Source organism: Marmota flaviventris, chromosome 9, assembly GCF_047511675.1.
Source record: "Marmota flaviventris isolate mMarFla1 chromosome 9, mMarFla1.hap1, whole genome shotgun sequence".
Taxonomy (NCBI): Eukaryota; Metazoa; Chordata; class Mammalia; order Rodentia; family Sciuridae; genus Marmota; species Marmota flaviventris.
This window is the reverse complement of record NC_092506.1, coordinates 45,802,095-45,820,798: the sequence shown is the minus strand read 5'-3', so window position 1 is coordinate 45,820,798 and position 18,704 is coordinate 45,802,095. Positions and strand designations below refer to the sequence as shown.

The 18,704-nt window shown below is 41.4% G+C and overlaps 1 protein-coding gene across 9 annotated transcripts in view; it reads right to left on the bottom strand.

Moving 5' to 3' along the window:
* The window catches only part of Sergef (secretion regulating guanine nucleotide exchange factor), a 232,351-nt gene extending 215,207 nt beyond the window's left edge, over positions 1–17,144 (bottom strand). For 7 of the 9 annotated variants that reach the window (XM_027942392.2, XM_071616358.1, XM_071616359.1 and 4 more), the window contains exons 1-5: positions 17,061–17,144; positions 13,027–13,162; positions 11,683–11,838; positions 5,830–5,924; positions 2,499–2,559 (exon numbers count right to left, since the gene is read on the bottom strand). In XM_027942392.2, coding sequence (XP_027798193.2) covers positions 2,499–2,559; positions 5,830–5,924; positions 11,683–11,838; positions 13,027–13,162; positions 17,061–17,123 — 511 coding nt within the window. In that variant the 5' untranslated portion in view covers positions 17,124–17,144. Of the gene's footprint in view, positions 1–2,498; positions 2,560–5,829; positions 5,925–11,682; positions 11,839–13,026; positions 13,163–14,789; positions 15,322–15,675; positions 17,002–17,060 lie in introns of those variants that run through there. The other 2 variants (XM_071616356.1, XM_071616355.1) reach the window with 2 other exon arrangements.
* Positions 17,145–18,704: the final 1,560 nt, after the last annotated feature.

The window sequence follows — 18,704 nt, the reverse complement described above, 5'->3', positions numbered from 1 at the left end:
AACAAAACAAAGGGCATCAAGGAAACATTGAGAGGTACTGGATATGTCTATGACCTTGATGGTAGTGATGACATCACAGTTATTTGCACATATCCAAATCCATCAAGTTGTACACATTACATATGAATAACAACTGTAGCCCAATAAAGCTGTTTTTTAAAAATGTAAAGACTGGCAATTACAGAAAGTTGGTACAAAAGAGGGAAGAAATTTACTGACAGGAAATTCTCTTGCCCTGATGATTTCTAAGAGAAGAACCTACTTATAAAAGTGTAACCACCGCCATACAACTCAGCAATCATACTGCTGGGCATGTATTTCAAAGAAAAGAAAATTTATGTTCATATAAAACCTGTCCACAAATGCATATAGTAGCGCTATTCTTAATAGCTCAAAACGGCAAATAACCCAGATGTTCTTCAATGAGTGATTGATTTAACAGTTATTGTTATAGACTGAACTGTGTCCCACCAAAATTCAGATGTTAAATCCCTAATGCCCAATGTGACTATATTTGGAGAGAGGACCCAAAGGAGAAAATAAAAGTTAAATGATATCATATGGGAGGCCCTAATCCAGTAGGACTGGTGGTTTTATAAAAAAGGGAAAGAGACACTGGAAATCTCTCTTTGCACAAGTTCACAGAGGAAAGATGCTATGAGGAAACAGCAAGAAGGTGGCCATCTACAAGCCAGAAAGAGATGCGTCCCCAGAAACCAATTCTAGCAGCATATTGATGTTGGACTTTGAGTCTCCATAATGGTGAGAAAATAAATTTATGTTGTTTAAAGCCCCCAGTCTGTGGCATTTTTGACAGCATCCCTGGAAGGCTATTATAGTGAGTGATACATTCATACTATGGAATACTACTCAGCAATAAAAAAGAGTGAATTATTGGTACACATAACTTGGAAGAATCTCCAGGGAACTGTACTGATTGAAAAAAGTCAACCTCAGAAAGGATTAGGCACTATATGATACCATTTATATAACATTTTTTAAATGAAAACATTATAAAGATGGAAAATAGAAGAGTACTCGTCAAGGACTAAGAAGGAAATGGGGACAGGCAGGAAGCGCATGTGGCAGTAAAAGGGCAACATCAGAGACCCTTATGAGGATGGAACTGTTCTGTGTCTTGACTGTACCAATGTTGATATACTAGTTGAGTATACACTATAATTTTGTAAAATGTTACAATGGGGAAAACTAGAAGAACAGCACATAAGGTTTATTTCATTTTTTATAATTGCATATAAATCTACAATTATCAATATACATAATTTTAATCTTTTTGAAAAATATATGATCAAGGTTAAGCTGTAGGAGATGATCAGTACAGTGCTGCACTGAATTTTCCTTCCCCACCTTCTCTTCTCTCCACTCTACAACTGGACAATGCACAGAAGCTTGTCTGCCACCACTAATTAATAAGGACAAAAGGAATGTGACCGGAAAAATAAAAGAGAAAAGGTCAAAGGGTCACTGTTCTCCCACCCATCCCTGCATTTCAAATTCTCTCTCCTTCCTAGTTTCTCTCCTGAAAATATGCTCTGAGGCTGGGGCTATAGCTCACAGTGGCAGAGTACTTGCCTAGCATGTGTGAGGTACTGAGTTTGATCCTTAGCACCCCTTAAAAATAAACAAATAAAAATAAAGGTATATTGTTAATCTACAATTATCAAAAAAAATTTAATATGCTCTGGTTGCTCTCTTTTTTTAATTATTTATTTTTTGGTTGTAATTGGACACAATACCTTTATTATATTTATTATGTGGCGCTGAGGATTGAACCCAGGGCCTCACACATGCTAGGCGAGCGCTTCACCACTGAGCCACAACCCCAGTCCGAGCTCTCTCTTTTTTAAAGGAACTGTATATGCATTAATCACTGTATTTGTAAACTTTAGGACTCCTAGGGAAAAACCTGACTCTATTTACCTTTATGCCCAGGGTCTAAGCAAAATCCACATGATGTCTCCCTTCTCCATCTCACTTACATACAGTCTTTATCACCCACTCATGGTACAGGAAACAAGCTCATGTCAAGCTTTGAAATTAATACATATTAAAATCTGCTAGGAAGGCAACGCAGTTCCCTGAGAAGACCATGTGACTTGGAATTTCAACCATCCCAGACTCTGATCCCAGCTCTACCTCTTCCCATCTTACCACACATAACCTTACACGAGCACTTTAACCTCTCTGGGCCTCAGTTTTGTCACATGTAAAAACTCAACTCATATCACTTCCTGGTTGTAATGACTAAATGAATCAAATCAAGAAAAATTTAAAACCATACCTAGAATTAAAATTTTTTTTTTCCTTCCTTCCTCCTACTATAGGCTTTCCTACATGACTTCTGCCCTACATTCCCTCCTTTTAATCAGAACTACAACAGGTGAGGACCCTTTGAAATACTCCTTAAAGCATTTTTCTCCTAAAGCTCAGTTCCTCCTTACTAACGTGCATTTAGAAAATAAAGGCAAAATGATCACCTGTAGCAGCTAACGCATGCCTCAGTCCAGCAGCAACACAAACAACCTTTTCCCTCAGGAGCTGTCAAAACAAAGAAAAGGACTTAGATCATCCATCTACAGAATTTTATGTATTTTATACCCAAATACAATGCAGTATGGTCTTCAATATGTGTCCGGCTGCGTTAGCCTTCTTCTCCCAACAATTCTACCCATAAATACTTCTATATTTATCCTTAAAAGAAAAAAACACTTTAAAAATATGTCACAATGCCTCATAGGGCTGGGAGAGACCTTCAAGGTCATCCAGTCCAGGGATTAATAAATGTTTCCTAAAAGGACTAGATAGTATATATTTTAGACTTTACAGGTAACATGGTTCCTGTTGCACAACTCTGCTCTAATACTATAATGAAAACAGCTATAGAATATACAAAAATGAATGGGCACAGCTATGTTCTAGTTTTCCCACTTCTGATTTAGTCCAATCCCTCTCCAATGCTAGAAACTCCTCCAGCAGGTGGTCATCCAACCCCTGCCCAACACCAACCTCCAGTGACACAAGGCTCACAACCTCCCCAGGTGCCTGTTCCATCTCTGCAGAGTTTCATTTCTCTCTTTCAGTGGAGCCAAATCTATCTGCCTGTAGCTTCTGACAATGCTTTCCAAATATTTGAAGACAGTTGTCATGTCCTCTCTAAGACATCTTGTGGTGGTTTTAAAAATAGGTCCTCAAATTCTTTGATACTACTCACTTCAAGATGTAGAGCTTAATTCCCCTCCCCTGTGTGGGCTGGACTTAGTGACACACTTCTAATAAAAAGAATAAGGAAGAGATAAGTGACTCAGAGATGAAGTGATAAAAGGCAGGGAGACTTCCTGCCTGGCATCTCCAGCTCTCAAATCACTCTTGGGAGAAGCCTCCCTACCATGTCTGAATAGTCTTTTAGAGAGGCCCACATGGCTGGAACTGAAGCCTCCTGCCAACAGCCCTATGAGACAGATAGAAATGGGTTTGCCAGACAGTTTCTCTTTCAGAGACCGTGTATACACCAGCTGATATTGACTGACACCTCGAGAAAAACCAGCTGGTGGTTCCTTGATTCCTGACTCTCAAAACAATGGAATAATGATTATTGTTTTAGGGTGCTGGGTTTGGGGGTAATTTGCTATGTAACAATGAATAACTAATGTAGATCTCTTCTTTAAGCAAAATATCCCCAGTTCCACCAGCTATCATTGAGCTTCAAATTCTCTCTCCCTCCTGGTTTCTCTCCTATAAATATGCTTTGGTTGGCTCTATTTCTTTCTCTTAAAGGAATTGTAAATGCATCAATCACTTACCACAGGAGGCTTTAATCACATTGTTTATTTAAAGTCCATAATGTATTTCTTTGGGGACCTCAAGGGCAGAACCTGAGTCTTATATACCTCTATGCCCACTACCTAAGCACCAAATCCACACAGAATACAACACCCAAAGGCAGTCTGATCAGCATAGAGGACAAAGCTCTGGCCTTCTTTATTCTGGAGACTTTACTATTTAAGTGGAGTCCCCAATCACATTAGCCTTGGAGAAGAGCAAATCTTCCTGCTGATAAAACTTGAATATACCTTCCTTTTAATTTTTCTTTCTGTCATCTAATATATTTTAACCTTTGTTCCTCTGTCCTCTTTAATTATATGAATTATAATTAAGCTAAATTAATTATGACTTATATGTAGGTTCTTACAAGGCCATCTACTTGCAATTGGGAGCTATAACATTTCCCACAGCAGGGAATATAGAGCCTAGACTTGTATGCATACTATGGGAACTATTACCCCCAAATAACACATCTCAGATCACAACTCAATTCAGCACGATGATAGGAACAGGACTAAACTCTCTCCAAAGAAAAGAGATTTTCCACTCTTAAATAGCTTGGGTGGTGAACTTATTTTAGTTTTCAGCATATTTCTTTAAAAATTCCATATTTATCTTGTGATCACATAAAATATAAACTTCACAAAAGTATACATTTTAAGTTTGAGGCAGTGAAAAGAGTTCTGAACTAGGGTCAAGAGCTCTGTTTCAGTCAGGTTTGGTGGCACATGCCAGTAATCACAGAAGCTTGGGAGGCTGAGGTAGAAGGATCTCAAGTTTGAGGCCAGCCTCAGCAACTAAACAAGGCTCTAAGTAACTTAGTCAGACCCTGTCTCAAAATAAAAAATAAAAAGAGCTGAGGATGAGGCTCAATGATTAAGCACCTGTGGGTTCAATCTCTAGCCAGATTAAAAACAAAGGTTAAAAAAAAAAAAGAGAGAAGAGCCTGTTTCACACTGTACTATCTGATGTATAAGTCACTAGCTACATGTAGGCAATGAACACTTGAAATGTGATTAGACTAAACTGAGACATACTCTAAATAAAAAATATACACCAAAGTTCATAGGCTTAGTTCAAAATAAAGAGTATAAAATATCTCAAGTATAAATTTTATATTGGTGACACACTGAAATGATAATAACTTGGATGCACTGGATTAGTTTCAAAGTAATTAAAGTTAATTTCACCTGCATGCTGCAACATGGATAAAACTTGAAAACATCACATGAACAGAAAGAAGCTAAACACAAAAGGTCAAATATGGTACAATTACACTTATGTGAAACAACCAAAACAGGCAAATGCATACAAAAATAAATTATTAGTCACTAGGGACTGGGGGACAGAAAAATGGAAAGTGACTGCTACTGAGTAGTTTCTTTAGATGGTGATGAAAATGTTCTAAAATTATTATATTATGGCAACAGCTGCTCATATCTAGAATACACTAAAAACCACTGAATTCTACATCTTAAAAGGGTAAATTTTATGATATATGTATTGTAGCTCAATAAAGCTATTATTTAAAAATTAATTTTGTTTACTTTTTTAAACAAAGCTACTATAAATTTTTAAATTACATATGGGGTTAACATTATATTTCTATTGGATAGCACTAGCCTATAATGCTTAGCTTAATGTCTCTAGGCAAGTCATTTTTATCTTGAACCTATCTCTCACATAATTCCCATTATTACTAATCTTGGAATTTTAAAATGTCATTATTATCCTTATGGGGTATATTAACTTTATTATTTTGGTTTATAAAACTTTATAATGTGTATAAGGATTAACCAGAGGTGTGGGTTTTTTGCTCATAACATCAATTCCCCCAAAACTAATTTTTTCCCATAAATACTTATTTTCAGCTCAAATTCTGCTACTCCATGGATTTTCTATGGGTAAGGATAACTGTAATAGACTGGAAACACTTTAACAGGACACAAGCAATATTAGACATCCTCCCATATTAGATATCCTCACCTCTATGGCCTGGGGAACCACACATCTTCGAGGCCCATGAGGGACTCCTAACTGGCCAAAGGAATTGGATCCACATGATAGAACTTGACCATTTTCTGCAAAATACAAATAAATAAACTGCAAATCTATAAAGTGAGACATGTGAACAATGGGTGAATACTAAAGTGTAAGAAATGCAAAAACATGAAAAAAACATAGAGATGCCAAGCTTCAGTACATTCAGAACCAATTCCCTGCTGTTATTAATCTAGGAGTGAAAGTACGCGGCACTGGGCAAAGTGTTCTACATAGATTATTATTACACTCTGTCATTAATGGCAGATTATCTGTGCAGAACACAGGCTAGCACCTAGTACTGGAATGAGAAGGTACCTATTCCCTACTTTTCAGGTTTCCATGTGACAGCATTTCCATCACTGTCATGGTTTAAATATGAGATATCCACCAAAATCTCCTGTTAATACAGGAAAATTCAGAGGTTAAATGATTTGATTATGAAAGCTGTAACTTAATCAGTCCATCCTAGTTTGAATGACTGGGTGGTAACTGTAGGCAGACAGGCATGACTAGAGGAGACAAGTCACTGGGGGCATTCCGTGGAAGGAGGTATGTTCCTTGTGGGTCCTTTCCTCTCCCTCTCCCTCCATACCCCCCTCTTTCTCTCTGTTTCCGGATCCCACCATGAGCCAAGCAGTTTTCTTCTACTGGGCCTGGCACCCATGATGCACTGCCTTGCTTTAGGCCCAGGGCAATGAAGTCAGCTGTCTAGGAACTGAGATCTCTGAAACCATTAACCCAAAATAAGCTTTTCCTCCTCTAAGTTATTATTTTCAAGTATTTTGGTCTCAGAATAGAGTCTAATTGTCCATTTTCAGAATACAATATTTAGCCTTAAATATAAAATTACTTGAGATGAAAGAAAAGCAGCTAGAGGGGAGAGCCGAGTGGAAAGTTAAAAGCAGTTAACCAGAGTAGGACAAATTCACAGCTCCTTCCCCCTCACAAACAGGAAGTAGGGGGAAGGGGTCAGCCTAACCCACAAAGATAAATTATGTATGTGCCAAGATACATTCAACCCAAAAAGGCCTTCCTACCACAATAGAACAAAGGGAAGTGGGGACAACTAAAGGTACATTTCTTTAAATAACCCAATAGGAGACAGTAAAACCTAGGCAACATTCAGGAAGACTGTACACCCCATAGTACTCAACCAATGAGGAACTGGGGGAGGGGCATTGCAAACTATGGAATAAAATGCTGATTGTAATAGCTCTGGGTGTGCTTTCTCACACAGACCTAATTTTGCAAGACTGTCATTAAAAGCCTTGCTTTCTCTATACCTCTTGTCTCTCAATCCATTCTCTGGGTTTGGACAGGTGAGTGTGTTTCTCACAACAGTGGTGCAAAATCAGTACCAAGAAGTGAGGTCATTGCTATGACTAACATGACCATGTGGTTCAAAAGCCTTTGGAGCTGGTTTGCAGGAGAAATTTTGAAGCTTAGAGATGCAAGCTGGGGCTGGAATTGTGGCTCAATGGTAGAGTGCTTGCCTAGCACTTGTGAGGCACTAGATTCAATTCTCAGTACCTCATATAAATAAACAAAATAAAGGTCTATCAAAAACTGAAAAAAAAAAAAAAAAATTTTTTTTTTAAAAAGATGAGCTGGGCCCGGTGGTGCACACCTGTAATCCCAGAGCTCAAGAGGCTGAGGCAAGAGGATAGCAAGTTCAAAACCACCCTCAGCAATGGCAAGGTGCTAAGCAATTCAATGAGACTCTGTCTCTAAATAAAAAACAAAACAGGGTTGGGGATGTGATTCAGTGGTTAAGAGCCACACTGAGTTCAATCCTTGGTACCCACCCCCCACAAAAAAAAAAAAAAAAAAAGATGAAAGCTGGGAATTTTTAGAATATTATAAGCAGAGCTTAATGGGTGATTCTTGTAGGATCTCAGAATCCCAATAGGAACATGGACTGTGTTCATTAGGTTTCAGAGGGAAATGAGGACTCTCTCAGAAATTGGACTAGATGCCACTCGTGTTATATTCTGATAAAGAACCCGTGTCCTGAGAATTTGTGTGAGCCTGAATTTAAAAGTGACAGACTAATTAATCTGGCAGAATAAATTCCAAGGCAACACAGTATTCAGTCCATGGCATAGATATTGCTGGCAGCGTTTAGCCAAGTTTACGGTGAGAATTGGGAGCAGAAAACAACCAAAGAATTTTTAAAATTTGCAGTTTGGCCCAAAAAGTGCATGTAAAGCTAAGGTCAAGGAAGATGTGCTTGTTGAAGAGATTATAACCCCTAAAGAGATGGTAAGTACTTCACACAGAGACCATAGGAAAGATGCTTTGAGGGTAGGGTATCTCAAGAATTTGCAAGACCATACCCATTACAGGTTCAAGGTCTAGAAAGGAAAAGTCCTTTGCAAAGAGAACATGGTAGTACCCTGATTGCACAGGGCGGCCTAGAAGTTGTTTCACCATGCTGAGACACACAAGCACTCAAAGGCCACAGCAGCCATGACACCAGGGGGCCCAGGTACTGCCAGACCTTGGCATTATCCACATGGTGCTGGTTCTACAGGAATACAGGATGCTTGAGTTAAGGGGTCATGAAGGCTTCCACCAACATTTCAAAGGAAAGCCTGAGAGGACAGGTAAAGTGCAGTAGAGTCACGGTCCCTATGCATCGTCCCTGACAGGATGATGTGTGAAGCTGTGAAGGTGAAGTCAAAGCTGGAAAGGAGACCCCATGAATTAAGAGAAGTCAGTAACATGGACTGTCTGTCAAGAAAAGCCACTGGCTGTAGAGAAAGCCAGGCTAAAAGAGAGCCCATGTGTGCTACAACTGGCAAAGCAAGAACCGCCCAAGTCCTCGGGAGAGCACAAAACACAGTCTTTTGTCCTAGAGGCTGTATGCAGAGTTACTGGCAGGGTTATGGGACTAGTTTGTCCAGCTGGGTTTCAGTCTTGCTCTGGCCTCATTCCTTCCTTCTATACCTCTATTCCTCCCTTTTGAAATGGGACCGTTTACTCTGTGCCACTGTATATTGGACAAAACCTGCTTTTGATTTTTACACAGGCTCACAGCCAGCAGTTTGCCTTGAATCTCAGATAAGATTTTGGACTTGGACTTTTGGGTAATGTTAAAACTGTTAAGACTATGGAACTACTGGAGATGAATTAAATGCATTTTACATTGCGAGATGGACCTGAACTTTTGGGGCCATAGGCCAGAATGTTATGGTTTGGATATGAGGTGACCCCCAAAATCTCCTGTTAATGCAAGAATACTCAGAGGTAAAATGATTCAATTATGAGGTGTGACCTAATCAGTCCATTCTAGTTTGAATGACTGGGTGATAAATGTAGGCAGGTGGGCATGGCTAAAGGAGGTGAGTCACTGGTGGCATTTCCTGGGAGGATATATCTTCCCTATCCCCTTCCCACCCCACCCCCACACGTGTCTCTCTCTCTCTCTCTCTCTCTCTCTCTCTCTCTCTCTCTCTCTCTCTCTCTCTCCTTTCTGATCCCATCATGAGTTGAGCACTTTTCCTCCACTGGGCCCTTCCCCCATGATGTGCTGCCTCACCTTAGGCCCAAGGCAATGGAATTGGCCATCTATGAACTAAAACCCCTGAAACTGCAAGCTCCAAATAAACTTTTCCAAGTTGTTCTTGTCAGGTATTCTGGTCACAACAATGCAAAAGCTGACTATAACAATTATTATAACATTCCAGACCTTTCTCCTGGCCCTTCCCCATAATCACTGCTTCCTAGGAACAAAAGGTCACCTAACCAATTGGTGAGTTTGGGAGAAGAGACAGGACATGTGTGGGTTAGCCCCTTCCTCTCAGACATTCTAGGCTGACATACAGTAAGGGTTTCCCCTGTAGGAAAGGCCTAGAATTGGAAGTGGGAAAATAAGTCTGAACCAGAGGAGTATGAGAACCACTTGTCCTCCTAATTAAGCCTATCTCCCACCAGAGCCTGATGAGTAAAAAGCTGATAGATCTCCCACTCTGACTGCCATGTGCCTTTCTCACAACTGGTTCCAAATGTGAGCAGGAAACAGTGTTATCTATCAACTCCTACAACCCAGACACAGACACACAATAAGCACTTCATAAACAGCAGCAGATGATAACTACTATTCAAAATTCTACATATATAAGGATGCATATGTGATGTGTATGTTGCTGATCAAACCCAGGGCCTCTTCCATAGTAGGCAAGCACTTACCACTGAGTCACATCCCCAGCCTTCTATTTAGATTCTAATAAATACTGTCAAATGCAACACATATTATGGAACCCCTCTACAGAACAGAAATGGTGACACCTGAGCAGCAGGTCATAAAAGATGGGATAAGTTCATCAGAAAGACTAGTGCACCTGTTCCAAACAGAAGGAAAAGCATGCATTTGTTGGTATTCCTAGAAATAAAAGCATAGGAATTGTGCAGAATGAGAGACAAGGCAAAAGAGATAAGTAGGGAACAGTTATAGAAGACCATGTGCTAAAAAAGCTTGGGATTTATACTATGCAAGTGACCCTCTACAAGGGCAGAAGAGTGACATGGTCAGAAGATGTCTGTGCCAGAAGACTATGACAATGGTCAGAAACTATAGATGGCCCTTTAAATCCAGTATGTCCAGCTAGAAAGGGCAAAGCTGAACAAAGAAGTCAAAACTATTTCAGAGAAGTCAACTGACAAAGTAACTATTACCAGCTGCTCCCATGAACATTATCTATTACCCTTTGACCATACCCCTCTACACTCTATTGTCATCTAGCTTCAAAAACCAAAAGTTCTGTCCAACCATATCTGTGTGTGTGTGTGTGTGTGTAAATCCCATGGTGGGAAAAAGCTGCCATCACTGCTGTGACAATCTCCACTTCCTCATACTTCCCCAGCATATTCCCCCATGATAACCCTTAACTGGCACTCCTGACCAGTTAGCCCAGGCACACAACTACCAAGAACTTCTGGGTCAGGAAGTGGCCACCAAAGGTGATCTAGTCCATTCCCAGACTTTTGCAAAGTTTTTCAGCCCAATTCCAGACTCTTTTACCATTGAAACTCTCTTTATAAAAGTACTCTGCAATTTTCCAGGGCAACCAGAGAGAATATTTGAGTAAAGAGGTTTTCATTTTATCACCAGTCACCACCACCTTGCTATTCTCACTCGAATTTTTGTTTGTTTGTTTTAGTTATACATGACAGTAGAATGCATTTATGCATTTTTGATATATCACACAGATGGGATATAATTTCTCATTTTTCTGAGTGTACATGTTATAGAATCACATTGGTCATACAGTCACATATATATGTGAAGTAATGTCTGTTCATTCTACTATCCTTCGTATCCCCACATTCCCTCCCCTTCCCACCCTTCATTTCCCTCTACCGAATCTAAGGTACCTCTATTCTTCTCTAGTTCCCTGCCCCCTTTATTGTTAATTAGCATCTGCATATTAAAGAAAACATTCAGTCTTTGGTTTTGGGGGATTGGCTTATTTCACTTAGCATGATATTCTCTAACTCTATCCATTTACTGCCATAATTTCATTCTTCTTTAAAGCTGAGTAATATTCCATTGAATATATATACCACATATTCTTTATCCATTCATCTATTGAAAGACACCTAGGTTGGTTCCATAGTTTAGCTATTGTGAATTGAGCTGGTATATACATTGATGTAGCTGAATTACTGTAGTATACTGATTTTAAGTCCTTAGGGTATAAACCGAGGAGTGGGATAGCTGGGTCAAATGGTGGTTCCAATCCAAAATTTCCAAAGTCTTTATAGTGATAACAATTTATCTAGGCGTGAACTTACCTGTGAGTATAATAGTAAAGTCCCAGCCACAGGCCACCTGTTGGATAGGACATCCAAGAAGGGATTTGCAGAGGGTAAAATACAGAACATCCTCTGTGTGACCAAGTCCCAACTGCCCATCTTTGTTCAGGCCACAAACAAAAAGGCCTCCTCCATCTGCAAAATAAAGGTTTTGGTGCTAGTGTACACAAGAGAAATCACAACTACCAAAGTGAGCAAAGGGGATTCGCTATTTGAAGTCAAAGATAAATAATTTTTTCTCTCCCAAGTTAATGTTAATAACCCATGCATGTTCTGAAGACAAATGACATAGGGTCCAGGATCTCAAATCTAGTATCTAAATGGAAATTCCAAGTCCTGGAGCAGAGGCCAATCAACCTCAAAATGGAGCAGCAACTATAACAAGAAGGTCAATGTTCATTTAATAGTTAGAATGTACTAGGGACTGTTCTAAGAACTTTATGTGTGAGGTCAATTCATCCTTTAGATATAGTATCTGGGGTCCACAATACTTTCAGAAGTCCATAAGAATGATTTAATTTCAAATTGTTTGAAAACGAAGACAAATTATATAATAGTAATACATATGTAACACAAAATCCAGTCTGGATTATATTAATCTTTACACAAATACCATTGTAAAATATATTTTTATAAGATGTAATTTTCAATATTTCTTTATAGAGGAAGGGGTCCATGAAAACAAAGTGCCAAAGATCCATGAAAGTTATAATGTAGCCCTGTTAATTCACCAAATTTCTTCATCCACCACTGTTATCCCCCCATAACAGATGAGGAGACCAAGGCTCAGAAAGATTATCTGCCCAAGGCCACACAGCTAATCCATCATAGAACCTGGACTTGAACCCAGGTAGTTTGATTCCAAGATCATATTCTGAACCAGCTGCAAATGCCCTCCTCTGCAATACTGTAACACATATAGTACTCAGTAAGTACTATCCTAAATACTGTGAAATCTAGCAAGATCCTTGCTCTCAAGGAATATTCAATCTAACCGCAAAGATTTCTCATTCATGTGAAAGTTAAATAATAACATATGGTATAAAATATGATACATGTTGCAACTCTACCACTAATTAGCCTTGTGACTTTAAGCAGTATTCCTCCCTGAACTTCATTTGTATAACGTGGTGGATCTGGGGTGGCCCAGAAGATCTCTGAAGTTCTTCTAGCTCTAACCACCTAGGATTCTCCAATGGTTATGTGGCTCTTTCAGAAAAATGTTCTCCTCTGCAAAATACAAAAGGCTGAAAGATGGCAACATAACAGCCTAGGGGAAAATGTCCTAAGAAAGAGTAGCTATCTACTTTTGAAGGAAATCACCTGTGACAATTGCAGAGTGGCCCCCTCCTCCTGTGATCCTCCTGACACACTCAGGTTTACAGAAGTCATTCAGTTGCTGGGGCAAAAGCACATCTTCCTTATGGCCAAGGCCAAGTTGGCCATAGCTATTTGCACCCTAAGGATAAAATAAGCCAAGGATGAAAAAATATAAAAACCATATTGTCAGTGTCTATTTACCTGTCCCAATCTTCCTCACTCTGACATCCTCTCAGAGCCTACAACGGTTAACAGCTCACTAATTCTTAAAATGTGGGTTCTTACATGCAACCCCCATTAAGATGGCAACGCTCGCCTCAGGAAACAGTTTCAAGAGGGATACTTTGCATCCACAACTTACCCAATGATAATATTCACCTTTCCCTTCCAATGCCCCAACACCCCTGTATTGCTTTTGGGAGACAGCATAGAGCTTTCTTCATGATAAAAACTAATTACCTAAGGAAGCTAGAGAAAGAAAAACAAGGGGGAGACGAGAACAAACTGGGCAGAAAATACTCTGGAACTAGTTCTTGATGTTTCTCCCCCCAACTTCACTGGAAAACTGGCAACAACTTTCTGTAATCAAAGTTAGCTAAGGATTTTGTGCAAGGTGTGTCATTATTTCATCTGTCCAATGAAAAAGGCTGACAGTGATCTCCAGGGGTCTTTCCAAGTACAATGTTTGTGACCCCAAGATTCACATGGTAAGATTCCTATGAGGGAACAGAGCTTCCCTTAGTAGGCCATGTCTATTGTTGTTATAACTCAATAAAATTCCATAATCCCTAATCTGAAACCCTTGCAATAAATATACTTCAGAAAAAATTTTTACAGGTTTTAAAAGCAAGATGGTGTATATATATATATATATATATATATATATATATATATATATCATATATTCTGCTACAAAGTTCTAGGGCAACATTCCATAACCAAAACAGTAATATTTTTGCAGCCTATAAATAGCCTATGTCCAATAAGTTTTGGGTTTTCAGAATTAAAGATAAGGGATCATGGACCTACAGGGAAAATCATATTAAGATTTCAGGCTGGGCGCAGTGGCACATGCCTGTAATCCCAGCAGTTTGGGAGGCTAAGGCAGGAAGATCGCCTCAGCAAAATTTAAGCAACTCAGTGAGACCCTGTCTCTAAATAAAATACAAAATAGGGCTGGGGATGTGGCTCAGTGGTCGAGTGCCTGCCCCTAAGTTTAATCCCCAGTACCAAAAAAAAAAAAAAAAAAGATTTCAGAAATTCTTATGATTTTTTTCTAGTTATCTATTCTACATTGCTTCTTCCTGGAGATGGGATAGTAAAAGCTTCTAAATATATTGTTTTTGAATTCACCTAAACAAAGAAAAGTTACTTAAAATAATGCATGCGAAACATAAAACAAAATCTTCACAGTGATCCTGGGCTGCAAGAACTACAGGATGCAAGAATAAGACATGGCAGGGGCACAGGTCCCTGAGGTCCTCAGGGGCAATACAAATTCCAAACAATGAATACTCTTCATACTGGGCATTCACCTTTAACTCTCACAGCAACTAAGGAGAAGGACACTATCACTCAGGTTTTACAAATAAACAAACTAAGACTCAGGAAGCTTAAGTAACTTTCCATAGTTATACACCTGAGTAGGCAATAGGTTAGATTCCACATTCCTTTCACTAGACCCTACTCTTGTCTATAAGGGGGAAAAAGGGGGGGCAGGGGGAGAGGTCAACTATATAACCCTATCTAAAATAGCACTTTACCACCTTTTTTTTTGCTTTGTTTTTCTTCATATCACTCCTTGACAGTATAGCATATGTTTACTTGTTTTCTGTCTACCTTCTCCACTAAAAAGTAAATTCTATGATGCAGAACTTTGTTTTGCACACTATTTGCCCTGTATCTGAAACTGTGCTGGCCTAGAGAAGATGTACATTATTTATATGGTGAGTGAATGTAAGGCTCTATAAGTCCCCACCTAGGAAAGGTCAGATCAAAGGCACAGTAAGAAGTATAATGCACAGGACTTAGTCAGCCCCAGATCTCCGTGCCTGTCCCATAACCAGACTTGCAGGCTGTTGAACATGAGAAAAGTGAGACATGAGCATTCTGGGGTTCCGAATATGGTACCAATTTTTGTAAAATGTAGCAAGATACCCTAAACCCAAGCTAAAACAAGATGAAAGAAAATTTAATTCCATCTTTGTTTGTATCCCTTACATTCCAAACACGCCCCACTCTCGTCTTTCTCTCTCACACACACCCCTAAAGTAAATCCCCTTGTAATGGACTGAACTGCGATCCCCAAAAGTCTTATGTTGAAGCCCTAATCTCTAATACCTCAGAATATGACTGTATTTGGAGGCAGTATCTTTTCAGAGGTTAATAAGGTTAAATAATGAGATCATAAAGGTGGAGCCTGAACCCAATATGATTGGTCTTGTAAGAGACACCAGCGATGCTCACAAAGAAAAAGCCACATTAGACCTTACAAGAAACCAAAACTGCTGACATCTTGATCTTTGACTTGAAACCTCCAGAACTGTGAGAAAATAAATTTCTATTAAACCCCCCCAGTATAGGATATTTTGTTATTGTAGCCTAAGGAAACTAATACATGCACACAAAGATTTCAAAACAGGAAGAACATACCATCAGCCCTCCAAATACAGGAGCTAGGTGAATTTCAATAATATTTCTAGTTCAGTACATTCAAGAACATATATGAAAAGCTTTTTCTATCAGATATTTCCTCTGTCCACAGACATCAGTCTCCTGATGTGAAAAAGCCAGAAACAGCATCTCCATCCCCAGCTCAAGTGCTACCTCAGAGAGTCAGCCATACAGGCCACACCACCCTCTCCCTTCTGCCACACTGCAGCCTTAAATTCAACAAGTGCCAGGCATGGGCTGATAATTATTTTTTAAATCAGTCAATAAATGCTGATTTCAATACCAACACATGTGTTGTATGTATGTTTGTATCCTCCCCAATACAAGAGTTGGAATCTTTCACAACCAGAACATGTGGCTGCCACACAGGGACACATTCATTCATCTTTTTTTTTTTTTAAACCCAGGATCAAACCTAGGGCCTCACACGTGATAGGCAAGCTGAGCCACAACCCCAGCCCTATCATTCATTCATTTTTTTAATCAACAAATATTTGCTGGAGACCTGCAAGGTGCCAGGCACCAAGAGAGGCACTTCACAGTCTCACTGCTTCCCCTCACACTGTAGCCAAGGAGATTAATATTAGGAAACTGTACATGCCATTACAATCGTAATGCGTACTCGCAAGAACCACAAGACTCAACATTTGCTTTGCTCCTGTGCATGCATGCATGCCACACGCTTCCGTGCACAAAGCATCCTCAGACACACATAAGATAGGTCTCACTAAGGCTCGCATCAAGCCAACACCAGCCCAGTCTCCCTGGCCTCCAATACTGGCAAGTTGTGGTCGCAGCAGGGTATCCGCAAATAAGCAGGGTCTGCGCCTAGCGTGCTGCCACACACCACGGGCCTCACATCCAAAAGATGCTCCCGCTAGCTATGGTGGCGATAAGGAAGGCCCTCCACCCTCCAGGCAACCCGAGATGGGCGGCACAGGTGGCCCCGTGGGCTCTGAAACGGGGCGATCCTCTCTCCACCCGGGCCTCCACGCAGGCATCCCAGGAGCTCTCCTGGCCAGGGTCACATTCAGTAACTCTTGCCCCTCTGCTGACACAGGCCTCCAGCCCTTACCACCCAGTGGGTGGGAGGCCCTGGGAAGAACAGACCCCCAGACCTGGAAGTAGGTTCCTCCCGCAGCGCCTCAGCCCCTCAAGTCCCGACACCATAACCAGCAGGCCCCTAAATCGCCCAGTTAAGACCCTTCGCTCCCGTGCCTCCTCAAACCCAGCCCAGAATCCTCCAACCCAAATCCTGTCTCGGCCCCCGACCCTTTTTCCCTCTGCCGCCCACGCGGACACCCCCACTTCTCAGGCCTGAGAGCCCCTAGGGCCGCCCCAAGCCCGGGGGCGGAGTCACGTACCCAAGCGAAGAGCGCGGGCGCGGTGGGGACGGCCTCCGAGGCGGCGCACGGCTCGCGCTCCATGCGGGCACGCTCCGCCGGCGCTTCCGGGAGGGGCTGGCGCAGAGCAGGATTGACGCTGCGGAGACTCCGCGCGGAGGCGGGGCTGGCGACGCGGTGGGGCTGGGCGGGGCCGGAGAGCGGGACCTGTGGTAGTTTCGCGCGCCCCCAGAGACCAGTTGCGGACCAACCAGACCCCACCAGGCCCGGCAGCCCAGGAGGTTCCTCGAAGCCGTTCCCCCGCCCCTTTCTTCTGGGGTGCCTGCCATTTGTCTCTCCCGCCCTCTCATCCTCTATTCGTAGTAATAATTCCATACAGGTGCGCTACGCTCAACAGTTGGCAAAGCTGCTCCACTTTTAGCTCCTCGGAATCCCACACAACCCAAAGGGGTGTCTGGGCCGGGATTGTGTGATCGCTGAACTGTGGTGCCCTGCTTTTATATGCATTTGCAAAGCCGAAGGAAGATTTTTGGTAGAGCTTGGTGTCCTGCGTTGTTCTTTCCCTTGATTCCCGGAACAGAGCGGGGACTCTCACCTCGCAGCTGAATTGAGTCTGGTTGGCGTCTATTCCTGCGGGCAACCTCCCACCCTCTTTGCTTGTGCATGGCCTGCCCTAATTCTGATGGTTAATAACAGATAATTTTCCTCCAACAAAGATTTTTCATATAAAACGACTTTTATGAAACACCGTCATACTGCTTGTGGAAGTTAAATAAATAAAATTTTCCTGAAGGAAAATGTGCCAGTACATATTAGGAATATGGGATTAGGATCTGGGAACAAATGGGGTCACATTCAGTAACCCTTGACCCTCTGCTAACACAGGCCTCCAGCCCTTACCACCCTGTGGCTGGGAGCCCATGGGAAGTGTTTCAGAGGTGAGCTTCTCCCCAGGCCTTTCCTGATTTTTCACTCCCCACTCCTTAAGGTTTCTACCACCCCTGGCCTTTACCATTCCAGCCTGTGGAATCTTGAGAACATCAGTGATGGTAATAAGACTTTAGAGAGGCAATGTGGTCGTCATTCTTTTGACCTTGATGTGTAGAAACTATATGCCATGTTTGGGGGGGGGGGGGGGTGTTACTTTCAGGAATGTAAAAGTTGGACCCTTCCTCTCTCTCGGCTTTGGCTGAGTCCCCAAGGCAATAAGTGCCAATTACTTCTGTATTATAAAGTGAGGTGGAAGATAGCCAAAGAAGAACTTATAAAACAGGTGTCTAGAAACCAGTGTGTGACTTCCAGTCTAAGAAAGGTTGGGGAGGAGAGAAGTCTAATAAGACCCTCGGGCCACAGTAATCAATGTGATGTGAGTCCCACCCATCTCATGTCCAAGGAAAGTTACTTCAGCAGAACTAAGAAAGTCTGATGTGTATTCCTGCAGATTGGGCTGGCTGCTGTTTAGTTCATGCTGAGAAACCCAGTGTGTTGTGGTCAATAACAGCTCTGATAGCTGAGCAATAAGAAACTGATGCCTTCCGGAGGTCTTTCACATACAGAGTTACTCAGTATACAAAACCAGATGCACACCTGCAGTCCCACCTACTTGAGAAGGTGAGGCCAGAAGATCACTTCAACCCAGGAGTTCATCCAGCCTGGGCAACATAG